The following is a 27,765-nucleotide window of genomic DNA, read 5'->3' as shown; positions in this document are numbered from 1 at the left end:
AGCACTTGTTGCAGCCACTTCTTGTTGGGAACAAATTGTTCTCATCTGCCCTTTACATGCTGGATGGGTAGGTAGATACCCCACATACTGACAGGTTATCCTGAACTGGTTTAGCTCCTCTGCTACCATGTTTACCAGTGTAGCCACTGCACATGCTGTAGATTCTTGGAGCCATAAGTGAATAGGGTGCCAGGTAGACACCAAAGGTGGATGAGAAGCTCTGAAAAGGGTTAGAGTAAGCCTTCACACTAGAGGTATTAGTCCTCCCTGAACACCCATATACCCCAAGAGTATAGTACTGTATAATGTACAATGTATTTTATTAATACTGTATTTAATTTTGGTAATGCCTTCCTGTGTATTAATAAGCTTTATTACATGTGTATACAAGAAAATCCCTTCATATATGGGGCTAGAAGGTATGGAGCCGATATACATGGTTTCAGCCATTCACAGTAGGTCTTGAAATATATCTCCCAGAAATATGGGACCCTGCTGTATATGCCAATGATGGTGAACTTTTGGTACAGGTGCTAAAGATGGCACACAGAGCACTTTCTGTGGGCACTCAGCTACCCTCCACCCCCAACACTCCCCCCCAGAGTTCACTGCCAAGAAAGGGAGAGGGACTTGGGTGGAGCTGCTCCCCTTCCCATCTCCACCCAGCCTGATGACATTTTTCCACTTCACCCACCCCTCTGCCCAGCAGCCCAATAGGAGTGTTTTCTCCCTCCCCTATGTGGGGTAAGGCATGACACAGTCTAAAAGATTTGTCATCACTGGTATAAGCATAAAGTTGTATGTACATCTTTTCAAATGAAACCTGGTTTTAAATGTACAATGATGTGCTGCTATACACCAGTAAATTTATATGAAATGAGAGTAGAGATGATTTGCTTCATTAAACCATTATTTAAGGCATTCAAAAATTGTTCTCTGAATTAAATTTAACAAGTTTAACCTTGAAATTACAGTAAATGGTGGACCTTCATCACTCTCCCTAGCCTAATGTCTCATTCATAAGCAATTTTGAGGGGAGTCAGTTTGCTACTTACATCAACTTAAATGATTCTAGTTGCTCACATCATCCAGATAATATTATTCTACCGCAAAGTATGAACTATTGGAGTAAAGACATTTTATGAGTATACTTATTATAATTCTCTAAATTTCTGTTGCATATTTTCACTTACAGGTTGAAAGCACTTTTACTATATTATTTTCTCTCCTCTCTGAAGTAGATAGCTATCATCATGCCCATTTTACAGATAGAAAGGTTAATTGATTTGTCTGAGGTTAGAACTTAATAAAATTAGGTCTGCTAATGTCCAGTCTTCCTTCTGCTTGACCTCATTTTTTTCCAGGTTGGATACTTCTTATCTCTAGTTGTAGCTAGTTTTGAGTGGTCCTGCATTTGAACTTTGATTCTGCTACTTACTACTCCCTTTTTTTCACATGAAGGGAAGTTTATTAAATACAGTAGATTCAAAACCATACAGAAACACCCCAACCTCAAACGCATGACCATTTATATAAACTGCCTTTTGACTAGGGGTAAAGAAGCTGGGATTATTTATCCCTTCAAAACGACACCACTTAAAGTGGTGATAATTCTTGTGTACTCTTCTTCCACAATTCTGTCCCGAGATTAAATTTTTAGTAAGAATTCTCTTGCACTGATGGCTTTAGCTTGAACACTGCCAGTTGTGCAAATAGTGAATGTCTTTCCTGAGGAGTCAGGTATAAATGTGATAGTAGTTTGTTTTTTTTTTTTATTCTCAGACAAATAGTGGCAATTGCGATTTTCCAGTAATCTATATCAAAGAATTTTAAAAATTCATTTATCATAATGAGATAAGAAGCATCCATACTTGGAATGAAAGGTTTTAAACTGGGCAAACAAAATTCCTTGGCAATGTTTCTGTCATATCCCATGGTATTTCTAGTTCTGATTTCAGACACTTTTATTTCAGCTCTGTGAATGTGTGTTAAAAATTCACTTTGCCTGGCCGTCATGGCCTCTCATTTCTTTTGCTCCATTATTTTGTTCCAGGATAGCCTCTAAGGATAAGCCTCTGATAAAGTTCATTGAATTTCTTATTCATCTTCTCTAGACTAAGCTGCTCCTCCTTTGTTTTCTCCTTCCTCTTCAGGTTTTTTATGTATTCCTGGAATTTTTTTTCTTAAATATTTTTCTGGGCACATCCTTGCTGATTAGTTCATACCACAATCCATGCCAGGAATTTCTCCTCTATAAATAGAAGTTTCTGCATTTTCTTTTATGTGTCTGTCCAAGATTTCTAGAAGCAACTTGATTTTCTTCCTGTAGCACAGAGCAACCACTGCAATGGGCTAGTGTATGTGGTACTCGAGATCCTCTAACTTAGAGCAGGTCGCACTGAACGAGGTCTTGTTCTTATCACAGAACAGCTTCTGGTCTTCCCTCTGATGCCTTCTCCATCTTGGAGAATTTCCAGCATGAAGATGAAGAGGCTTTGTTCATAATATCAGAGGAATTGTCTGAGTTTTGTTCCTATCTCCAGAACTTCTCTCGCATTGGTCAGTCAGTAAACAGTTATTAAGCATCTACTAGTATATATGCTTAAATGCTGGGGATACAAAGAAAGGCAAAAGATGGTCTCTGCCTTCAAGGTATCCACAATCTTAATGTGAAAGATAGCAAGCAAATAACTATAAACAAAAAAGCTATACAGCGGACACATTGCAAATACCAAATAAGCGAATACAGAATAATTAAGAAGGTTCAGTAAAGGCTTCCTGTAGAAGTTGGAATTTTAGTAGAGATTTGAAGGAAACTTAGAGGCAGGGATTCCAGGTATGGGTGGAGGATGTATGGAGGGAAGGAGCCAGTAAAAATACCTAGAGTTGACAGATGAAGTCTCTTGTCTAAGGAATAGGTAAGGAAGTCAGTCAATTGATTGACATGGTGGTAGTGGGGTGAAAGTATAAGAACCCTGGGAAGTTGGGGCAAGGGCAGATTATTAAGGGCTTTGAAAGGGATTTTATTTTTTGATCTTGAGGTCATAGGGAGCCACTGGAATTTACTGTGTAAGGGAGGTGACATTCAGATTTGTGTAGGGAGATCATTTTGACAGCTAATTGAAAAATGAAATGGATTAGGGAGAGACTTATGGCAGACTGACCAATCAGCAAAAAATCCACAGCCCAGGTTAATGGTGAGAAGGGCCCACACTACAGTGGTAACAGTGTCAGAAGAGATAGGGGAGTGTGTGAAATGCTTTAAAAGTAGAATCAACAGGTCTTGACAAAAGATTAGTTATGGGGGTGGGTGGAGTGAATTGAGATTGATTCCTGTGTGTACTGTCAGCCTACAGGACTGCCTTGCTAGTAAATGGAAAGTTTAGAATGGGGAAGAGTCAGAGGCGAAAGGCGAGTTCATTATTGGACAAGTTGAGTTTAAGATTTCTAGACATCCAGTTTGCAATGTCTAATGGGAAGCTGGAAATAGGAAACTTAGGAAGTTAGGGATGTTGGATAGACTTTAGAATCATTAGCATAAAGACTGCTGAATCTATGGGAGCCAATATCACCAAATGTGGGACATCCATAGCTAGACCCTTTCTTTTCGCCTAATTATTCTCATATCTACCTAATTCCACTGCTTCCTTCAAACTGCTGCTAAAGTGATTTCCCTAAGCTTGAGCCATGAGGTCACTTCTACTCAGCAAACTTCAGTATTTCCCAATTACCTCCTGGTCTGGTGTTTAAAGACTTTCCCAACCTACCTTTTCAGACTCATTATAATAATGCCCCTTCAGTCATTCTAGATTTTAGCCAAACTGGGTCTACTGTTTATTGATAGTACTTAGATCTCCCATGTTTGTTCCTCTTCCCTGTCTCAAACACAATCTCTCCTTCCATCTCTCAGAATCCCTAGTATCCTTCCTATAGGTCAAGAAATTTTTTGGTTTCGGATCTCCATGTACTGCCTGGCACATATTACAGTAGGTGCTTAATAAATACATGTTGACTTGGTCAACTACATCATTCCTCTCTGGGTTTGTTTTCTCATCTATAGGTTGGATGAGGTAATTTCTAAGGTCCTTTTTCCAGGTCTAAATATATAATCCTTATTTTTAGACATTTCCAAATTTAGGTGCTTACCTGAAAAATGTTTGTGGGCATAGCTTTAAGAAAGGCAGGATGCTAATTATCCCATTGCTTGGTTGTAGTCAGATTAACATTCTCCTGAAGCAGTTAGTTAGGTTTACCTTTTTAAAAACAACAAAAACAAAAATACCTCTTACCTTCCCCTCTTGGAATCAATACTGGGTATTGGTTCCAAAGCAGAACAGTGGTAAAGGCTAGGCAATGGGGGTTAAGTGACTTGTCCAGGGTCACACAGCTAGGGAGTTTCTGAGGTCAGATTTAAACCCAGGACCTCCAGTCTCTAGGCCTGGCTCTCAATTCACTGAGCCATCCAGCTGCCTCAACAACTTTATCTTATTAATGTGTCCAATCAATTTAGTAAGAAAAGTCCTGGGTCACTTATTAAGCCTTCATAATTTGGCCTTCTCCTAAATATTTATGTTGGGATTTCTACTACCTATGAAAGGATACTGGTCTGATTTCAGGTCATTTAAAATGAGTAAGCTCTTTTGAGGGATAAAATACATTTAAATTTTTATTTAATTAGATTTAAAGAGAACAAAACCAGTAGGATCTAAATTCTTTCTTCTGCCTCCAAGGAGAATTTCCTTCAGGAATCTTTTTCTAGTAACTCTCTTGGCCACTGGAGTTCTCATGGTGCCAGGTGTGCTTCAGTCCTACAAGTCAGACCTGGGAGCACTGGCTTATAGACACCATCCCACAAAAACTGGCAATCCACCCAGAGCTCTCCAAGTCCAATGAACATAAAAGTAATTTTTAACCTGGGAGGAAAGGAAGATGCAGCAAGACAGACTAAGCTTGCAAATCTCATTTCAAACCATGACACAGTGAGTACTTAAATACATAAAAATGTAAACATAGAAACTGAAGCGGTAAATGACTTTTAACCTGAAGACAAAAATAATACGATAAGGCTGGAGCCTCACATTCACATTGCAGAGTATGACTTGCTGCTTTAGTCAAGAATTACATGTTCTCAACTCTCCCACTACCACTCATACTTCAGAAATCAAAGAACAAGAAACTTTATTACTATTATATATCCTACAGAAATATTTATAAGTGATTTCAATGTCTTTATAAATGTTCCAGATTTTAAGAGCAGCAATTATAAATCTGACAATTCAGAGTCTTGTGATCATAGCACTTAATTATCTCTAATTTTGTTCTGAAATTAAGGCACAAAACAACAGCCTATTATTTTGCATTTTCCTATCTGGACCCTGCCCACACTACTCTTGCCTTTAAGCTCTTGATTTACAGTGATTCATTTCATTCTTTTTGTGCCATGAAGGACTTTGCTTATCCTGAAAAGAAATGAAGAGACTTATCAAGTTGTTTGCAAAATGGTTTAAGACATGTCAACTCAAATTCATCCGAGAAGGAGACAGTTCTTATGAGAAGGTGCTATTTCAGAGATTGCTGAAATTCCTTTGAAATCACTTAGCTATTGCAACATTGTTTTCCCTCTATGCTTGTTTGAAGCATTTATTTCACATTTTTCCACCATGGCTATGCAGGTAACTTTTATTTTAGAAGAGAACACTTGTCTCAAAAGAGATTATTTTTCATTTTCTCAACGATTGGGAGAAAGTTAAAACTACCTGTGGTAAGATTTGGAAGCAACAGCAGACCTGGGCTTTAGGCCTAGTGCTGCCACCACTAGCTGATAATTAGTCACTTCCTCTTTGGGTCTTTGAGTTTCCTTACCTGTAAGATGAAGGGTGATTTTCGGATTTAACTCTAAAATTATATGAGTAAACTTTGGCACAATGTAGTAGAAAGAGGCCTGGGGAAGGGTGGGGTGGAAGGTTAAATTTGGGGCTCTGGAGTCAAAAGCCCTATGTTGGTATCCTTGTGTGATTTGCTCACTACCTGCATGATCTTGGCAGTTCACTTAACCTCCCAAGGCTTCACTTAATCTGAAAAAATGAGGGTATTAGATTAAATCAGTAGTTCTCAAAGAGAACACCAAGAGTGAGGCGTATCACAAAGTATAGGAGATTTAAGCTTATAATATCAGGTAAAAACTCCTGATTCTCTCCTCTGCTGTAATTCTTCATAGCAAAGAACACTACACCATGAACAAAAAGTCTGAAAATTAACAGGGTAGATAAATCTTTTCTGGCTCTAAATCCTATGATAATCCTTATTAGAACTCTCAGAACACACCAAAAAAAGTTCAAAAACCCCAAAATGAAATTTGTTATGTGCTAAGGATAAGCAATGCTGAGAGATATAACAACTTCCAAAGAAAAAAGGAAAAAATTTAGGAAATGGACCTGTTCTCCTAATTATGCCTCCATGGAAGCAAGATGGGCCATCTATGAATAAGTATCTATAATTTTTTATTATGGTATAATAACTATTAGAATATTTGAGTCTGGAGCTTTTGTTTACTTATATGAGAGTATTAAGGGTAACAACTATGACCAAACAGAATCTTGAGTCAGTGTAGTGAAGCTCATTTATAACAATACCAGTTATATAAAAGCCACTAAAAACAGAAACCTTTGGATAAATTCTAAAAATGAGTGTGCTGGGTATATCCATAATCTCTCTAAAATGAGGCCAGCTGAGGCTTGTGATAAAAGATGTGGTGTTAATCATTTCCAGAGTAGGGCATCTTTTTTAAACTCCAGATTGGGGAAAAGAAGATGAGAATTGTAGAATGAAAAATTTTCAGGATCTCATCATAGTAATAATGATGATAATGATGTCCTTAAGCCAGAACCACCATCTGCTTTAACCCAATGTTGACCAGTTATACTGGCAGCACAAAGGGATTTAAATCATGCCAGAAACCCAACTCAAAGCAGAAAAGCACTCCATCCCTCTGTCCCTCTTTTATTCATCTATGCATGAGCTCCCTGAGGACTAGAGCTAGTCTCTGAACCTGGTACAGTGCATGATAGTGTATATTAGGTATTTGATAAATGTTTGCTCAAGTGATTGTTGATAGATTTGTGGCAAAAACAGGGTACCAGTGTCTGTAGTAATGCACATCGATGAGGTCCAGAAGGGACAACAAAATTGAGTACCAGCCGCATCCAATTTCAGCAGTTCTACTGAGGCCAAGAATCACCGAGGTACGACACTGATGAGGAAAATGAAGAAACCCTTCATTACTCCTTTTAAAAACATCAAGAGACAGGTCCCTTAGACTAGAGTTCTAAGCTGAGCATTCACATTCAGGCTAATCAAAATAGGTTAATATATTTCTATTAGAAGAACATTCAGGAGGCAGCTAGGTGGCTCAGTGGAAAGGGAGTTGGCCCTGAGTCTGAAGAACCTAGGTTCAAATTTGGCCTCAAGACATTTTCTAGACATGTCACTTAATTTGGATTGCCTAGCTCTTGCTGCTCTTTTGTCTTAGAATTGATACTAAGACAAAAGAAGATAAAGGTTTAAAAAAAAAAAAGAGAACATTCAACATACAGCTCTAAAAACCCTGATTTGCAAAAGGCCCTGTTACTATGCCTTGATCCATGCCCTCATTCCCACTGTCCTTTCTGGACCAGTGAAGTATCCCTCTTTACCTTTAGCACAGTCCAGTCATTCATAGTAGACAAAGGAAAAGTCCCAAAAACCTGTTCTGTTCTGGCCAGTTTTCTTTCGCTCTAAGCTTTGGTGGTTGATATGCTTGACGAATTTTAGAGTTTCTCGATCTCTGTAAACCAATGCCAGTGAATTCTCTTCTGGAGTCACTGTTAGGAGCTAAAACAGGAAAGCAAGGCAATAGTTAGAACAGGTAATTTATTTTCCAATTATTCACTTCCTCCCTCTTAACCACATTTCATTAAACATCAGTGTCTTGGCAAAAAAATTTCCAAATAGCAATCACTTAGAAGATTTGAAAATCTTTTAGAAGTTTTTTCTCTGGGTTGCAGTGGGGACTGATATTGCTCTGGATATAAAAACATGTTTTTGGCGATCATTATATAGAACATACCAAAAAGAAGGCACCTGATGAATTTATTAGTATATCTCATGTCCTTTACAAGTCAAATCAAGCAAGGTAGGATATGGATATTATTTATTATGTAATCTTCCACTAGACTTAAGTAGCATGCTAAACACAATGGAGGCAACTCAATAAATATTATGTTGTAACATAATTTTTTTCTCCAGACTGAGTTTTTTCCTTTAAGAGATCTTACACTATCCAGAAGACCAAATAAGGATGTATTATTTTCCAGACCACTGTGGAGGATTGTAAAAGCCGAACCTTTGAAATACACTGGGAAGCAGAACCAAAAGAATGCTAGGTTTTAGAGGATCTGTTTATGAGTTAAAGCTCTGACACTTAACCTAACTTCTCTAAGTCACAATTTCTGAATCTGTAAAATGGGGATGATACTTGAACTAACTTACAAGGTTATGAGGAAAGCAATTTGTAAACCTTAAAAGACTATAGAAGGGGGCAGCTGGGTAGCTCAGTGGATTAAGAGCCAGTCCTAGAGACGGGAGGTCCTAGGTTCAAATCTGGCCTCAGCCACTTCCCAGCTGTGTGACCCTGGGCAAGTCACTTGACCCCCATTGCCTAGCCCTTACCATTCTTCTGCCTTGGAGCCAATACACAGTATTGACTCCAAGACGGAAGGTAAGGGTTTAAAAAAAAAGACTATAGAAATAGCAATTATCATTATTTCATTTCTTTTTCCCCTTTTTTAAAAAATCCTTACCTTCTGTCTTAGAATCAATACAAGTATTTATTCCAAGGCAGAAGAGTGGTAAGAGTTAGGCAACAGGGGTTAAGTTAATAAGGATCAGAGAGCTAGGAAGAATTAGGGCCAAATAGGAATCCAACTCTTGGCCTGGTACTCTATATACTGAGTCATCTAGCTGTCCCTATCAATATTTCTTAAAGTTTCTTCAAGAGCTAAAAAGAAAAAACCAAAGTACTTCACCTCTTCATCTTCATCTTTGGCAATGTAGGAAGTAAAGCCACCATATTCTGTTTTCCATCCTTCAAAGGAAAATAAAAGCCCACAGCGGTCAGAAAACTATTTTTTGCACAACCAAGTACCAATTACATTATACATTTAATCTCTCCTGGACTATTCCCATTAGGTATATTCTGTGTATATGATAAGGGAAAAAGGAAGGAGGATAATTATCAAAATCATTACTTAGAGGTTGAAATAACTAACTATTGTCCTTCCTCCTTTTCCCTGATTCCTGTTGCTGCTGACATCTTGGTTCATTTCCAACCAAAATAGATCTAATAGTTAAAGGTAGAGAGAGGAAAACAATAGTTACTAAGTAGGGACAACATGAAAAAATCCTAGGAATAAAGGAATTTGTGAGAGACAACAAGGGTGTCCATCTATCTCATATTCCAAGTTACACAATCAAATTTTGTACTAGATGGGAAGATTGCCTTCAAAGACTTACTTTAACTCTGATTCAAATAACATCCAAATGTCCTTGAGCCAAGAGATTCCCCTACACTGCAGTTAGGGTCCTATCCCCTGTAAGACTGATAGTTGCCAAAAAAAAAAAAAGGTATCTCCCCGCCCCCTTACCTTTACAGCCACAGTAGAAAAGCAGGTCTAAGGCAAATTCAGTATTTTTTGTGTCATGCACTAGAGTGTAGTGACCATTCTTCCAATATCTCAGCTCTCCAGTGCATGTGGGGACAGTTGATTCTATGAAGGAACAATAGGGAAAAATTATTTGGAAGATCAATTAGAATAAGGGAAATAATCTTAGCATAACTTGTTGGATTAGAAAGGGAAGGCAATAGTCATAACAAGCCACTAGGGGGAAAACTCCCCAAAGATCTGCAAATTTCCTATTGTTAATATAATCCACCTTTTCAAATGGTTTTCAGAAATTACTTGGCCTGAAATGATTTTAGGTAGTCCCTTAAATATCCCAAAGCCCTATTCGTACTTATCAATGATACTTAATAATCTTGACCAAATTCTACCAAGAAAACATAAGTATCTTCTTACAGATCACAAAAATATCCTCCAATACTTAAATGCTCATGACAACTATCTGTAAAGTACAAAACAATCTTAGAGTTTTCTAAGATTCTTTTACCTCTAATAAAAATATTTCAAAGACCCACCTTAGGTCTTCTCTTTTTATAGACTCTTTCTGGTTAAATAATTACTCACAAAACTTTGAATAATTCTGCTATGTAAAGCCATCTCAAATCTCCATATCTGCAGACCTCTTTTTTACACTCCATAACTACATCTGCATTTCCAGATGCTCTAAGACTGTGTTGGTGAACCTATGGTACAAATGCTGGAGTGTGCTGCCCTCATTCCCCTCTCCACCACACTTGAGGGCATTTCTCTCATCACCCACCCATCTGCCCAGCAGCTCAATGAGAATGCTTCCTCTCTCCCCTATCTGGGTTAAGGGGGCAATTCACATGGGCACAAGGGTTACAGTTTGAGACCTTTGTTTCTAAAAGGTTCACTATTACTGCTCTAGGACATTTTGGCTAGTTACATTCCCCTGGCACCCCAAGCTCAACATGTCCCAAACTAAGTTCATTATGTTTACTCCTATTCCTGTTGATTTTTATTATTTCTGTCTTTGGTACCACTTTTCATCCAATCTCTCAAGCTTGCAACCTTAGGACTATCTTTGACTCTTTAATCTTAAAACTTAATTCTATTCAACTAGTTGCTAAGTTTTGTTAATTCTACATCAGCATCATCTCTCACATATCTTCTCCTATTCCCAGAGTTACACCCCAGGGTCCTCACTACTACACAACTGGAACATGGCAATGATCTAACAAGTCTTTCTTCCTCCATTTTCTCCCACTTCCAATCTAGCAATTCTATAGATGCCAGAGTAATCTTTCTATATAATGTAGACATGTTTCTCCTGTGCTCAAAAATCTTCATAGACTCCACATGGAGTTCTAAGTCCTAAGTTCAAACTCCTATACTAGAATTTCAAGGCTCTTCACAATTGAATGCCAGATGTATCATCACATATTAATACCCTCCAGGCACTCTAGTTCATCCAAATGGTCTCAATTCCCAAGTCAGATATAGCCCTTTCCCTACCTCCAGGCTTTTGCTCTCCCTTCAGTCCTTTAAAGTCCAACTCAAATTCCATCTTCTCCATGAAGTATTTTCTGAAGCCCTAATTAGCAGCAGCAGCCTTACTTTTTTACACTGAATCCACAATTATCGAATGTTTGTGATTTATACTCCACTCCAAATATACTATAAGCTTCAAGAGTGCAGAAACTATCATTTTACTTTTGAATTTCTTCATCTAGAATAGTGCTTTTCACATAGCAAGTATATAATATATATAAAATCATCTGGGACTTGTTCTCTCAAACAAATTTAGCATGTGGAGTGTTTTTCGACAGGTTCAGGAAGGCCACTGAATGTAAGTTACATTAATGGGAGGTCAAAAATCTCATTGCTGTATCACTTTTTCACTGATATTATCCCTTTATCTACAGTGCCATTTTGCTCATCAAATTACAGAGTACTTCTTAGGAAAGAAAATGAGTATTTAAAATGAAGCATGTGGAGAGAAGATGATGAAAGATCTATAGAGGGAAGAATTTCAGTTTGGCTTAGTAGTTGTTGAAAGTCTAGGTTGATTTTGTAGGAGCTCAGCTAATGATGTCAAAAGGAGGGACCTTATAATTCACCAAATATGATTAAGAAGAAAGTCAGATAGGGCTTTATTTTGAAGTCAGATTACTTCTCCAGCTATTCAATCTTATTTGTAGGGTTTCTCTCATAATAATTTCTCTTCCTACAACTCTATCCAAATGATCATCTATTTTTTTTTTTGGTATTTCCCTAAGAAAATGTATTCTTGGGCTGGAGTTGTCCCACGCTTCCAGCCCCCTCCATTCTTATAGCTGTATCATATCACCTTGTATATGGAACTCATTTCATTGAGACAGATGGTGAATTCATTTCTTATATTCTGTTCAGTTCCCGGCACTCTGATATAACGAAAAATAAAGACAGATATAAGAGCAGCTTACTATTCTTTGCCTCTCCATCCTCTGATTCTAGAGCTGTTTCTATCTTGCTTTGTTGGCTTGTGTGGCCACTGGCCTCCTGGTAGTTTTCTCCTTTAGAAGAACCATGGCTAATTTCTTCACTTTCTTCTTCATCATTGTTTGTCTGGTTCTCATCATCCTCATCTGAAGAGACTAGGAAATGAAGCTTTAGGCCTGTGAAGTTGGACAGCAGCAAGAACAGGGCCTCAGAGCGAAATAACTCCATGCACTCCCTTAAGATATCTGGAAGCTTCTCTTCCTCAGCTGTTTCATAAAACCTGAAAGGCAACAGCCTTAAGGTATTCATCATAGCTCCAGGCTTAAAAGGATTTGGCTACATAGACTTATCACAAATTAAGCATATCTCCCCAAACTTTAGCATGCGTAAAAAGCTTCAAAGTGAGATAATTTTGCTTCTTATGGTCATTGGTTATTTTTGTTATTATGATACCTACTGAGTAATGTGTCTATATGAATAAAACCAGGCTTATGACTAACAGTGGGATCCTACAAGCATAGGAGTTAAGCCAAGCAAAAGTGCTTTGGATAACAGGTGCTACCTTTTATTGGGGGGACCTCGTTTGCTCCATTCTAGATCTTCTTTCTCCAAAGCCTCATATATTTTTTCATATTTTTCAGACTGAAAAAAAAAAGTATTCAAAATAGTTAATAGAATCCTTCATTGTCCAGTCTAATTTTTTTTTTGCTAGTGTGTAAACACCAGATTATATATAAAGTTTCTTTAATGAAAAATGATGGGTTCAATATCTGTAACCAGTGAATTTTGCTCTCGAGTCAGTGGGGCCTGGGACCATGTATAAGTAGCACGGCCTAATCAAGAGTCTAGGTTCGAGTTTTAATCAAAGATCTGAATACTCTGATTTTAGATTTGACTCTATCATTATTTGTGGGGCTTTGAGTAAGTCATTTACCTGCTTCAATTCCTTAAATTCATGAAAAAAAAATATTCTCATATTGAATTAATAAAATTATTGTAAGGATAAAACTGGCTAATAGCTACAACCATTATCATTATAATGAAAATCTTGTATGATAAAAGGCTCTCTAGGCCATGCTTACTCAATCAGTATTTGGGGTAACAAAATCCCAGCTGAATACAAATAATTTGTACTGTGCCTTGGGATTATGTGATGATAGTGGTAAAAGTACTCCCTAAACTGAAGCAGGAAGCCAATGTGTTTAGTTCCAGGTTTTTCCCTAACAGCTTTGTAGTCTTAGGTAAATTACTATCCCTCTAGGGTCCTTTTATGATGATTAATTGTAATATGATTTTATCACCACAATTAACTAACCATTTCTGAACTCCTGAATCCCAAAAAGAGATGAAAAAACACTGAAAAATACAAAAACCAAAAAGCCAAGAAGGAGTTTTATGTCCAAGAGAATAATAGCAATAATATTAAGTGCTGCCTATTTAATTTAAAGAAAGTATACATTACAAATGATTAAAGAACCCCATGGGGAATTAAAATTGTCTTTTCCTTATATTCTTATTATTTGATGGAACAATAGAACGACAGAAGGAGATAAGAAAAGATAATCCCCTCAAAGACCTAGTTTTTTAACCTATCTTCCATCTTGGAGTCAATACTATGTATTGGTACCAAGGCAGAGGAGTGGTAAGGGCTAGGCAATGGGCTTTAAGGGACTTGCCCAGGGTCACACAGCTGGGAAGTGTCTGAGGCCAGATTTGAACCTTATCCACCTTATTCTTGTAGGCTTCAAAACACAGAAATACTACAACATGCAAAACAATAAATTCTTAGACATGTCTTTTTAAGTCACCTTGAAAAACTCCTTCAATAGAATTTCAGAGCGCTCTTCAAATTCCTCTTGAATTTGAGCCTGGAAATCGATGTCCATATAGATTGGATTAATCCATTCATATAAAATTTCATTCTGCAAAGAAATTAAAAATAAAATGCATTTCTCTACCATGTCCCCAACCTTAATTCTTGAACAAAAAATTAGAGGCATTGGTAAAGTACATACAGGTCACCTATTCACACGTCTTCCACCCTGTAAGTGAATATTGCAATACTTTACAAGAAAAAACAAATTAACATTAGACTAGCTAGAACTCAACCATTTATTCACCAGTCACTTGGAAATTTAGGGAAAGAACTGAACCTATCTAGTTGCTAAAATAAAGATAGCTTATTCTTACATCTCGTAAAATGTGAGGGCTACGCGGTAAGAGGGGCTCGAAATAGCTTGAGGACCTTGTCTGAGAAGGACCATGAAACCAGCCACTTATAGACAGCCGACATTTTCCTTCAGACAGAACTTCAGAAACCTGAAAGAATAAAATGAGGTACAAATGAGCAATATAGAGAAGTACAGTGATTACTTGCCAAAGCATATGCATTCTTCTTTTCTAAGAGCACAGATATTATATCCCAGAACACATTTTGATGTGAAAACAACTGTACTGAACTTCACGTTGGTAGGAAACAATTACCACTAAATTATGCTTGATTATAAAAGAATGTTCATTGATAGATTGGTCCATTTGTGGATTGCCATTTTTACCTGATGGTAGGACACTGGAGACACTTCAAAGAAAACCAAGGTGTTCCAAGATGGGACAAGAGACTTAACAATCTGTTCTGGCTGGACATGTTCTACACCAGAAGAAAGCACAAGTGAAATTTACAAACAGGATTAAACATTACTACTACTATTTTCTTGTTTAATTGTATATAGAAGGAAAAATGATTGTGCCCTTCAAACCCTGAAAACTGTTTCTTCCTATCTGGCTCTTATGCCTTTAGGCTTCTAAGACACTGAGCATGAGGAAGTTACATCCTCTCCCTGGGTCAGTTTTCCCTACTCTACAATGAAAGGGTTGAATTAAATAATCTTTTAAGTCCCTTCCAGCTCTAAATTCTAGGATCTGAGAATCTTAAAATGGTAACTGTCCTAAAAAACGAGGAGAGCTGGCTTTAATGTTGGTATTTTCTTGGCGCTGGCCTTATGGAAAACACTAGATTTCTGCTAACTTAAGGTGACTGTAAATCAAAGGGATTTTTGTTTATTCTGTACCTTTCCACTGAATAATTAACATGATTCAGAAGATGAGACTGAGTCTACCTTAGCTTACCTAATTATCTACTTAACATGTCCTAGGTCAATGATAATTCCTCACATTGAATTCAGTGGCCTGAGAGAATAAAGATCTTAATCCTAGTGCTTGCACTAACTCTAGAGAAGTCCATATTAATGAAAAACCTTCTCCCCACCTTCACAAAAGCACAGATTTCATTTCCCTTCTAATTCAGTGATTCAATGAATCAGCAGTACTTGATTAATGGCCACATACAAAAACATGAAAGCTGAATAAATTTCCTGATTTCTTTTTGAAAAACATAGATGAAGGCACTGATAAATTAATGTGAGATTCTTTTTATTATCTTACCATCTGTACTGTACAAGTCCAAGGTACCCCCAAGGCTCTTGTCCCAAGCAGGAACAAGATATAGAATGAAAGCAATTCTTCTTCCTTCCAGCTCATCATCATGGCATAACAGGATATCTGCAATGGTAAGACAACTGAGTACCTGGCAATAATTCATTTTTATATTTGTAGCAGTTAATCTACATTGCTTTTTAATGCTTATCTATGTGACAGACTCAATCTTTATTCTAGGTAGGTGGCACAATGGAGAGAGTGCTAGACCTAGAGTCAGAAAGATCCATGTTCAAATTTGACCTCAAACACTTAACATATGTGACCTTGGCCAAGTCACTTAACTTGTCTGCCTCCTTTCATCTGTAAAGTGGGGATGATAATATTGTTGCTTGCCCCCAGGGAAGCTGAGGATAAAATGAGATATTCATAAAAAATGCTTTGCAAACCTTAAAATGCTATAAAATTGCTAGTTGTTCTTATGATTATTTTTGCAAATGTGAATTTTAAAAACAGCAAAAATAATACCATGGAATAGTGAAAAGTACTAGATTTGGATTCAGGAAGACCTGGGTTTAAATTCTGACTCTAAATTTACTAGCTAGCTATGTGATCATGAGAGTAAGTACCTTTACCTCAGTGAACCAGTTTCTTTATCTGTAAAATGTGGATAGTTGAATGCAGTTGTATCACATACTCGTTTAACTTATGCAAATCAAACTATAAATACTTCTATCCACTATTTTATTTAGTAAATGTGAGATGTGAATGTCCCCTGACATGGCACCATACCTTATGAACATTGTTAAGATGCAGCATTCTATTATTATAGCTGGAAATGCTAGGAAAGAGGCAGTGATGAAACACTTGGCAGTGGAATGGCTATGCCTTGTCTTAACTGTGGCTGGTACCCAGCCTGCTTTGTATCCCAGTCCAACCAACCTTGTCCCTAGAACCAATCCTTATCCCAAAGTTAGAGATCTGGTCTGCCAACTTCCCTTTACTTACTAAACTTTATGGGGCAGTTAAAGATAAAGAGAATGAGAATTAGAAAGGGAAGCAGACAAGAGACTGAGAGAGGGAGAGAAAGAAGAAAAAAATGGAAATGGAAGAGGCAGGAGGAAGAGATTTTATCTATATAATTTTTGTCCTACATGTTGACCACTCCATATGTGGTGTATATACCATTATACTATCTATAGTACCTACCCTATCAGGTTATAGTGAATATGTATGTGTTTTATAAACTGTAAAATGCTACATAATTTATGATTATGATAAGAAATTTAAAAAAAATTTCAAAATAGAAGTAATTACAAACATAATAAATATATAGATAGGATTTCTGGAAATAAGGTTCCTAGGTGTCCTAGCACTGCAGAGCATTATGAGGTTCATTTTGAAACTTCAGATTCTTTTTGCTTTTCATCCATCCCATCCTTAAAAAACTTCCCTTCCATCTTAGAATCAATACTAGGTATTGGTTCCAAGGCAGAAGAGCAGTAAGGGCTAGGCAATGGGGGTCAAGTGACTTGCCCAGGGTCACACAGCTAGAAGTGTCTAAGGCCAATTTGAATTCAGGACCTCCTGTCTCTGGGCCTGACTCCCAACCCACTGAGGCACCCAGCTGCCCCCCATCCATCCCATCCTGGAGGAAAGCAATAAAACAATGCTGCAGGAAAGGGACCTAATCATTCTCTTAAGTGTTTTGTAGAGCAACAGGGAAAAAAATGAAACTTAATGACTGGGGCTAGAATTTCTCTGTAATAAAATAATGCTTCCCCTAAGTAAACCCATTAGTAAAATCCATCAAGAATTTAAACTTTTTTCTTACCTGTATATTCATACTTAGCACAAGAGATATCAACAGTTGATTCCAAGTCAATCAAAACAATGTCTGAAAGCCATCTCCGGAAATCTTCAAACAGAACTTTCCTAAAAAGCAAAGGTATCAGTCAACATGTTGTACATATGTCTTTTGTACTCCTGATCTAAGCCACAGCTATTACTACACTGTAGGGGAACAGACCAGATGAATTACCAAGTTCCTAGGATTTAAGAAGGGGGTGGGGGGGGACAGGGAAAGAGGCTCTTATTTTGGATATTCTTAGCTATAGAGTAGTAGACCAAAATAACTAAATGTCTTTGAACAACCCAATCCAAAAGGTCATGATACAAAGACACTTATATGTAAGTATAAGTTTCATAGATAGGATGAGTATATCAACAACATTAAAACTGAGCATAGCTTTAGATCTTGCAGGTCATAATATATTTCATAAATCCTGAAGCCGTAAGATTCTTTGGATGAGCAATAGTACCAAAATCTAAAATGTGGACTCCCTAAATACCTCGCCCTACCATTTACTAGCAAGACCATTTTCAAAGACTTATTATTTCACACAGGCTTCCCTTCACTAAATCTCTATCTATGTTGAAAGAAAGTTTTCAGTCTAGAAAAGGTAAAACTTTTCAATTCTTTTTTTTTTTTAAACTCTTAAGGGGGGGGGGGGCAGCTGGGTGACTCAATGGATTGAGAGTCAGGCCTAGAGATGGGAGGTCCTAGGTTCAAATGTGGCCTCACACACTTCCCAGCTATGTGACCCTGGGCAAGTCCCTTAAGGCCCACTGCCTAGCCCTTACCACTTTTCTGCCTTGGAACCAATAAACAGTATTAATTCCCAGATAGAAGGTAAGGGTTTAAAACAAACAAATAAACAAACAAACAAAACCCCTTACATTCCATCTTACAATCAACACTATGTATATGTATTGGTTCCAAGGAGAAGAGCATTAAGGGCTAGGCAAGGGGGAGGTAAGTGACTTGTCTAGGGTCATATAGCTAGGAAGTACCTCAACCCAGAACCTCCCATCTCTGTACTTGGTTCTCAAACCTCTGAATCACGTAGTTACCCCCTACTTTTCAATTCTTAACTATTTCCATCAGAGATGTTATAGAACCGAATTAGAAAAACTGTAAAATCAGTAATGCTTTGTGCTGAATAAGGACTTCCAGCTTTCAGAGTCTGAAGATTCCTTTGGGTATCTTCTTACCTTTTTTTGTGACTCTGTTGACTAATCATGGGGTGCTACAAATAAAGGACCAATGCTCTAAGTAACACTAATATTTCTAAAAGAAAGGCACAAAACAAATATGAAGTATTTTAAACTAGAAAAACTAGTATGCTGTTACTGTGAACTAGGGACACTTCACATTTACCTTAAAGCAGAGATATGAAGTTCGTCTCTATTCTTCAGATCATCCGACTTTAGATAATGGAGAAAAAAAAATATCATAGACATTAGATATGTGGACAAATAATTTTATTTTTAGAAGAACTTTGGCGATATAATTGAAAAAAGAAAATAATGGACCGTCTGAGCTCAAGTCCCTATCTCCTCTGGACTCTGCACATAAATTCAATACTACTTAGTTTATCAAACTGTTCTGCTTTTGTGATAACATCAAAATTATAAATTCTGTGAAGTCAAGGATTGTTCCTTATATCCTTAACAATGCTGGGATATATCAAAGATACCTGAAAAGGCAGCTATAGTAGGTGGTGAGAACATGGGGTCTCAAAGTCAGGTAGACCCAACTTTAAGTCCCACTTTTCAATACTTATTATTTTGTAGCCATAGGCAAGTGATTTAGTTCCTATGAGTCTCAGTTCATCATCTATAAAATCGAGAAAACAGTAGCACCTGCCTTCAGGGTTGTTGTGAAGATAAAATGAGATGATAACTGTAAAGTGCTTAACACAGCATCTGGCACATAGTAAGTGTTAAATATTTTCAATTAGATCGATAAACTCCATGAGAGTAGGGCCTCACTTTTGCCTCTTTTTTATAGGCCCAGTTTTTAGCATAGTGCCTGGCACAAAGCAGGCGAATAATAAATGTTGACTGATTTATTGATTATAACAAATAAAAAAAGCTAAATAAGTAATCACCTTTGACAGCATCTACAATTATGGGACTAAGACAGGAAGAAAATGTTTCATCATTGAGTATGTATGATTGGATGAATACTAAGGAAGGCATGTTCCTTTTAATGTTTTTTTGTTCATTTATTGTTCTCTTATCTGTGCTTATCTACTCTGCATCCAATCATACACCAGTCATTTTTTAATTCGCAAAATATTCCATAACATTCATATGCCACAAATTGTTCAGTCATTCCCTAATCCATGAGACCCACTTTGTTTCCCAGCTTTACTACTTTACTACCATCATCACCACCATAAAAAGTGCTGTTATGAAAATTTTAAGACATGTGACCTTTATTTCTGCTATTATTTTTTTTTTGAGAAAATTTTCTAAGAGATAGAATTAATTGTAAGAGGACTGGGAGAATTTAGTAACTTTTCTCACATAATTCCAAAATGTTCTTCAAAATAGTATTATCAATCACAGGAGTGCCTATTTTCTCACAGCCCATCAAACACTATTTTAGATTTTTATCATCTTTATTTTGTTAATAGTGGTAAAGGTATTACCTTTGTCTTTCCCTTAACATTGATTTTAAACATTTTTTCATGTGAGTGTTCATAATTTGCATCTCTTCTTTTATCAGATATTTAATGCAATACTTTTTTCCTACTTAAGAGATTGTCTTCTTACTCTAGTTGCATTAATTTTGTTTGTGTAAACACTTAAATTTCAAATAAACAAAATTATACATTTTGTATTTTGTGATGCTCTGTCCCTTGTTTGGTTATGAATTCTCCTCTGATGATTATCTGTAAGATACATTCTTCTATCATTGCTTTAATTTTTAAAGTATGTAACCTTTTATAACTTAGGGTTAGACATCTAAAGCTTATTGTGACTAAGGTAGGAATCTAATCTAATGCTATTTTTATTTGGGGGGGGGTGTCAAACTGTTTTCCAGTTTCCCAGAAATCCTTGTTAAATAAGGAAGTTTCACCTCCATTTGTACGCATTACTAAGTTTAGAAAACATTGCTATAGTCTATAGCAAAGACAGCAAACCTTTTCTGAGAGCCAGGCCTTCCCCCCACCCCATACAGGGGAGGGAGAAAGCACTCCCATTGGGCTGCTGGGCAAGTGAAGTGAGGAATGTCCTCATCAGAGTGCAGGAGAGGGGGAGTGGCCCAAGTGGCCTGCTTGCATAGGTTTGGCATCACTGATCTATATGGACTTCAGTAATTCTTTACCTCTGTTCAGTATCTTATATTCACATGAGTACTGAGAAGATGTTAACTTTTGGATAGCTTATGCATTTTTATAGTTATTCCAAATTACTCTATTGTTTTCATCAGAAATAGTGACTGCCAGTTCTTGAGTTTCTGAATAAACCATTGTATCATCAACAAAAAAGTATAATTTTACCTCATCTTTGTTATAGCCAGCATTTCTACTAATAGTTGGGAAAAAGGTATCTTCTAGACACCCCTCTACTTACTGTGAAAGTTTAATATATTTCTCCATTGCAAGTAATATTAGTTCTTAGATTTTGGGATAGACTTTCCATCATATTTGAAAGGTGTCTAAACTTTTTAGATATTTAACATTAATATGAATGCTATATTCTGTTAGCATTTTGCATTTGTTAACATAAATCATGGTTTTTTTTGGGGAGGTGGGTGGGATTTATGATTAATTATTCTAATTGCTTTCCTAATGTTAAACCACCCTTGTATAACCTGATACAAGTCAAGTTTGGTAATACTGAATAATTTGAGGGTCACATTATATTCTGCAATTAAAATGTTCAAATCTAAATTTACTAAAGAAATTGGTCTAAAACTCTTTCTCTACTTTATCCACCCCACCCTTTTCATAAGACCATATTAATCTCATCAAAGAACTAAGGTAGAATGCCTTTAATTATTTCACTTCCCTCACCCCCAATAGGATTAACTGTTCTTTACATGTTTGCTAGAATTCACTTTTAGATAAATTTTACTAGATTTTTTTTTGTAGTCCAATTATGGTTTGCTCAATTTCTCTTAGACTTGGTTAAGATATCATTCTTGTTAATTAATTTAACAAAATGTAAACTTTCTATAGGCCTGCCAGGACCTTCTCCTGCGTTACAACCAGTCACCATCTCTGGTTATCTACACTTGTTCGGGGGTCTGGCTGCCTTCCCCACCCTCTTCCAATGCCAGTACAAATCTACCCAATAATGAACCCCTGTAGACAATGTTAACCTACCTGGACTCATTCCTCAAAAATTAACATACTTCCCATCTGATCCCAAAGATTCTGAATGCTGTTTGCAATTGTTTAAACCTCATTTTCTATCCTCCATTGGTTAATCTTTTTTCTATCTTCCTCAACCCAACCTGCTCTCTTGTTCCAACTTCCAATTATTAAGTTACCCATCCCTTGCACTGTGCTGTAGGGAATGTCTGCTTTATAAATGGTGACGCCTGGTGGTGGTAGGGGCAGATAAAAATAGCTGCCAGGCATTGTGCTAAGTAGTTTACAATTATTACTTAATTTAATACAACAACCTGGTGAGGCAGGTATTATTCCCATTTTATAGTTGAGAAAACAGGAAAAAAGAAGTTAGTGACTTGCCCAGGATCACACTACTCAATGTCTGAACTTGGATCTTCTTGATTTCAGGCCCAGTTTTTTCCACTGGGCCATCTTGCTATCTAGACTTTATCTTAAATTTTTTCGTTTCTCTCTCCCTCCATCTTTTTGTACTCACTAAGATTTAGCTCCTACCTGATGGCATAGTTTTTCTGCCTACTCTTTACAGAAAGGGTTACACTTTTACTAATTTACCTAACTCACTGACAGTAGTTGGATTACTCCCCAGTGCCACTTCTCATTTCTTCCTATACCACTATAAACTCTCCTCCTTTGAGGTTCATCCAATATATATGACACTACTCAAGATTCCGGTTGCTGTTAGCAGAGTTTTAGGGCACTTTTTCTCAGTAAGTTCAGGAACTGTCTTACAAGTATTTTTCTCATCTTAGAGGACCTCAACATACATGATACTCCTACACTAACCTCCTAATTAGCCAATTTACTTATTTCACATGACTTCTCCACCCTACTATAGCTGTACACAGGGATAGTCTTACTCTTTAGTTTCCCACTACCCACAAGTGTTTCGCATTCTTGCTCATGAACTTTGAAATTCCCTCACTGAAACATAATCTGTTGTCATTCCCTACCTGTCTTCTTCTGCCTTACAACTTCAAACCCTCACTTCAACTTCCAATCCCAGAACCCCAGAGTTCTTTACTCTGCCATCACTCCCGAACTGGCTACGTATTGACTCTATGGTAAACTAGCTCTATTCTGCATTGCCTTCTCCCAAGTCTTCTGCCTCTTTATTTTAAAGAATAAAAGTGGGCCATAGCTGTATTGCTGATTTTTTTGTATAGACTGAAGGCAGTGCAAAAACAGGTGGCAGATATGCACTTGGCTGTTAGGCTGTGATTTGCTGATTCTTTATACAAGATCTTTCTTGACCTTCTAAACCTCAGCCTGGATTATTCTCCCCAGTCTTCATTCCAAATCATGTGCTGATTGAAGCTGGAGAAAAATCACCAAACTGTGCTGACTGGGTCTATCACAAGTTTAGGCTTTATAATCTTAACTGGGCCCTCACTAAAGCAAGGCAATCTTCTCTTAATTGATTCCCCTTTCCTCTTATCACAGCAGTGTTTCCAAACCTTTTCAGTCTTCCTCAGACCTCCCATGACTTTGCTTCCTCCTTATTGACTTCAGAGCTTTGCTTAGAAACTTTAAACATGATTCTTGTTCATTCCCTCAAAAATGTCACTTAATCCTTCATCCTGTTACAAGGGAATCACTTTAAAAGACTGATATATATTAATTTAAGGTCGCCAAGGAATCAGCTATGTAATTCCTAAATGAAAAACTCAAGTCAGCCGTCAGCCTTTTTTGGAGTTTAATTACAATAGGAGTAAGAAAGGAATTAGAGATAGAGAGAAAAAGGGAGAGAAGGGAATAGGGCTTAAATACCCCTTCTGTTTAGGCTGGGCCAAAAGGCCCAAGCCCTTAGATAGCTGGGGCAAAGAAAAGAGATCAGTCCCTATTACTCATGTGTCCAAAATGGAGAAACAGTCTCAGAGGCCCCCACCTTCAGCTTCCTCCCGAGCAAGCCTTCTCAGAGCCCCGGAACCACACCGACCAAAACCTCAACCCCCTCCCTGAGTCTTCAGACCCCCTATCTTTAAGGAAACCCTCCAAGTTGCCTCCCCTCAGTCCTCACATCTACCAATCACTGTTCATCAATTTCCCTGTCAATGGAGGCTCTAGCTTAACCCAGGACCGCCCAGAGGTTTCTGGCTTTTGCACATGTCTGTTGAAGGTCATATTTTCAAATGATTAAATCTTTACTCCTTTGCTACAGCCCTTTCTAAATCCTGTTAACTTGAGTAGGGTAGAGATTGGAATAATTAAATTTTGATCTAGGCTGCAGCCCTTACTCAATCCTATTAGGACTGAATAGGGTGGAGATTTATTCCAAGTATCTCCATTGTATCAATTCTAAAATCAATCAAGACTCAAAGAAATTCCTGTTCTATGCTTAAGCATAGGTCAAAGTCCTTTCCATTGTTCAGCAAAGGGTTTCTGTCCTAAAGTAATCTTAAGAAGGGAAGAGAAAGAACCTCCCATGCCAATGGGGTTCCCATTCCAATAGACTATCAGTAAGAAATTTTCCAAGTATGAAATATCCCAATGGTGAAATTTCCAACATTTATAAGTCTAAGGAATTTTGAGGTTTACAATCCATTGCTCTATCTCTCCTCAATTTTGTGGCCAAATTCTTGGAGAAGTGTAACTACAAGTGGAGATGCCTCTACTGCCTTTTCTTCTCATAGTCTGAGCAATGTATCATTCATTTGCCAATTCCGTATTCATAAAGTGTTTATTTGAAAAGGAGTTTACTGTGATGCTGTCAGAATAGTAATAGCATTTATATTTAGCAGTTTAGGTTTCAAAAGCACTTTATAAAAATGATCTTATTTTGTCCTCACCAAAATCCTAGGGGGTGGGTATTATTATCATCTCTACTTATCAAATATGGAAATAGGCAGATAGAAGTAATGATTTGTCTGATCAAACAGCTAGTGTCTAAGGGAGAATTTGAACTCAAGACTTCCTGACCCCAGGTCCAGTGATCCAGCCTCTGTGCCAAAGAGCTGCTTATATATATATGGACAGATATACATAGAAATTTATAAACAAGGTTATTATAAAAAATCATCCATCCATTACAGTTCATTTATATCACTTGAACCTTAAAACAACTCTGAGATGGTTACTGCAAGTATTGTTATCACAAATTTATAAACGAAGAAACAAGTTTAAGGAGGTTAAGGAATTCACTCTTAATTCAAATGCTACAAAGTACCAAAGCTAAGATTCAAACTTATGTCAATCAGGTCTAAATTTTTCTATATACTGTGTAAGTATGGAAGGCCTCCTTAATGGAGGTTGCTGTTATCCTGTCAACCTAAAGTGCTAGAGATCTGCCCAGTGTGTAGAAGGGATTTCATCCCCTCCCCCCCCTGAGTAGTTGATTGATTCATCAACATTCTTCAAATGTCAGTATTGCTGTGACCCTCAATAAAAGGGAGAGGGTGGAGCCCACTTGGGGTCTTTTTGGCAAGAATGATTAGCTGGAGGAGACAGGTGAGGGAGAGAGGGATGCTTGGCGGATATGTTACACGTGGTCAGAACTTAAGAGTAAGGAAGAGACTTTAAATCTATGCTTATCTACCTTTCTAAATCAAGTGATTATTAATAAACCTTTTGAAAAATAATAATGGGTAGATATATTAATTTTAAATATAACACCAGAAGTCCATTGCACAAGAATCTTCCCCAGGAAGGATGGGGGAAAGCTTTTTGCTTCTACTTTTACTTTTTTATAGATTTTTTTTGGGTATGGAGGAGGGAGGGTAGGAGGCTGAGGATAGAGAATTTAAGGTCTTGGATGAACACACACACACATGCACGCACACAGCGTTTAGCAAATATTGCTTATAGTCATGTTGGAATGCATGCCCTGAAGACTGGTAGGGGGTGTTGCCCTACCATATTTCTTTGCTACAATACTACTCAAAGAAGTACTAAGCAGATAAATGGCATAAATGGTTTGTGAATACACACCTGTTTGAATTTGTACAAGTCATTGCATTTCTCATGAAAATCCAGATCCAAAAGTTCCTTCTGAAGTCCTTCCAAGAAAGTCTGGCACTGGATGAAGTTTGGGATCACACAGTGTTGGAAAGGATCTGGGTCCATAATTATGGCCTCTTTCATAAAAGAAAAACACTGTCAACATTTAGGCAGTGAGGGAGGTTAGAATGGTATTTAAAAGGAAGTGATGGATTTCAATTTCTATCTATTCCTACCCCATATTCTCTATTATAGTTTGCCTCTCACCTATTCCATGAAGCTTTACCCAGTTTAAAACATCCTTGGGTAACTAGGATTGAGTGTCAGACCTGGAGTTAGGAAGACCTGAGACCAAACCCAGACTCAGATATTTACAAGCTGTGTGATCTTGGGTAAGCCACTTAATCATGTTTGCCTCAGTTTTCTCATGTGTAAAATGAGATGGAGAAGCAAATGGCAAACTGCTTCAGTATGGTTGGCTTCCCAGACTACTCTCTCCAACCTATCCTCCACCTAATTTTCAAAACAATATTTCTAAAGGGCAGGTTTGATCATATCACTCCTCATACTTTACTAAAATCCAGTGGTTTCCTATTTTCTCCAGGATAAAAAGTAAAATCTTCTGTTTGATACTTAAAGCCTGTTCCTATCTTCCAGTCTTTTTACCTTTAACTCCTTTCTACATTTTTGATTCACTGATACTGCCCTCCTGGCAATCCCTGGCCTGTATTCTCCCTATTCTACACATTGGAATTCTCTCCCTTTTTATCTTTGCCTCCTTACTTCCTTCAAGTTTTACCTCAAATCCTATCTCTTTTTTGCATCTTTTCTATTTGCATATTCTTTCCCATTAGACATTGAGCTCCCTGATGGCAGACTGTTTTTGGTTGTGATTGTTTTGCCTTTCTTTGAATTCCCAAAGCTTAGCATAGAACCTGGCACATGTTAAGATGCTTAATGCATGTCTACTGACTTGGCTTGACATAACCAGAATACTCAAGTTTGTACTTTCATGAATACAACAAATATTTGTTAAGCACCTATTATATAGGAAGCACTTTAACAGTTTTTTGAAATTTTCTTCTTTCCAGACTCCAAGTTCTTTGAGGACAGGACTTAAATTTCTAATGCATTCCCCAATGGGCCTTTGCAACATCACGAAAGAGTTAAAGACTCTTGCTCCTCTCTTTAAGTCCTATTATTGAGTTCTTTTAAGGCAGGCAGCGATAGCAGATTAGTTCTCTTGGCACAGAATTCGAGAACTCGAAGGTCAATGGCAGGCAAGGGTCAATCACCTGAGTAGGTTTGTATAAGTTATTATTAGCAATAGCCAGGACAATCAAGGACTGCTTCGTGGAGGAAGCAGTACTTTCAATTCATCGACCAGAGATAAAAATAAGCAGTATATATATATATATATATACCCTTAAGTAAAAGTATATTGCACTTATAAACCAGATTCTCCTAGGAAAACCTTCCAGTCTCCATAGGCCCGGGCCCCGCCCTCCCAAAGACCCCCTGCCCCCTCCCCAATCCCCAAGCAAGAGCAGCAGCTCCACGCGACCGATCACCCATACCATGACTGAACCTGGTCCTCCGGCTCCAGGCCTCAGCCACCTGCTTTTTCACTGTCTCCTCACGGAGAGTAGCAGAGAACTCTCCTGTCAATTCGCGCTTCCCCTTCTTCTTTCTTTCTGAGACAGGTCCCTGATCCGCGCGCCGTTTCCCGCTCATACCTTTGGATCCCCTCGCCTCCGAGACACAGTGGCCACTATAAGTCGCGCGCCATGCGGCAAATGCGTCGCACCCACTGATACTACAACTCCTAGAATCCCTCACAGCCCACGAGACGCCCAATGGGAAAATGAAAAGAGGGGGGAGGCGGAGCCTAATTTGTCCTTGCCAATGGGCACCTCTGATGGTGCGAACGTCTTTGCTGTGATTGGACATGAGGCGCTCTGGCCAAGGAGACTAGCTCTCTTCTATGATTCGAGGGAATCGCCCGACGCTGCGGAAGGATAGGTCAGAGC

General features: G+C 37.8%; 1 protein-coding gene across 2 annotated transcripts; it reads right to left on the bottom strand.

The window, feature by feature from the left end:
• Window positions 1-303: 303 nt before the first annotated feature.
• On the bottom strand, window positions 304-27,685 carry OGFOD1 (2-oxoglutarate and iron dependent oxygenase domain containing 1). 2 transcript variants are annotated; one of them, XM_016426426.2, is made up of 14 exons: window positions 27,313-27,685; window positions 25,727-25,872; window positions 18,811-18,857; window positions 17,425-17,525; window positions 15,600-15,716; window positions 14,714-14,805; window positions 14,349-14,477; window positions 13,967-14,080; window positions 12,721-12,800; window positions 12,143-12,438; window positions 9,681-9,803; window positions 9,063-9,121; window positions 7,692-7,869; window positions 304-4,253 (listed from the first exon to the last, which is right to left on the bottom strand). In XM_016426426.2, exons 1-13 carry the CDS (start codon window positions 27,683-27,685, stop codon window positions 7,708-7,710), a joined length of 1,839 nt encoding a protein of 612 aa, XP_016281912.1. In that variant the 3' UTR covers window positions 304-4,253; window positions 7,692-7,707. The 2 variants fall into 2 exon arrangements, with proteins under 2 accessions (XP_016281912.1, XP_001364828.4); XM_001364791.5 differs by lacking the exon at window positions 304-4,253 and adding an exon at window positions 4,639-7,249.
• Window positions 27,686-27,765: the final 80 nt, after the last annotated feature.

This window comes from Monodelphis domestica, chromosome 1 (assembly GCF_027887165.1).
Source record: "Monodelphis domestica isolate mMonDom1 chromosome 1, mMonDom1.pri, whole genome shotgun sequence".
NCBI lineage: Eukaryota > Metazoa > Chordata > Mammalia > Didelphimorphia > Didelphidae > Monodelphis > Monodelphis domestica.
This window is presented reverse-complemented; position numbering and strand designations above follow the sequence as displayed.

Bases quoted from the DNA above. Each gene is read 5' to 3' on its own strand.
- OGFOD1 (XM_016426426.2), bottom strand. From the start codon at position 27,685: ATGTCCAATCACAGCAAAGACGTTCGCACCATCAGAGGTGCCCATTGG. The intron at 25,873-27,312 runs GTATGGGTGATC...CTTTTATGAAAG, and splicing joins GAGGACCAGGTTCAGTCATG to AGGCCATAATTATGGACCCA. The intron at 14,806-15,599 runs GTAAGATAATAA...CTTCTGGTGTAG, and splicing joins GGACTTGTACAGTACAGATG to AACATGTCCAGCCAGAACAG.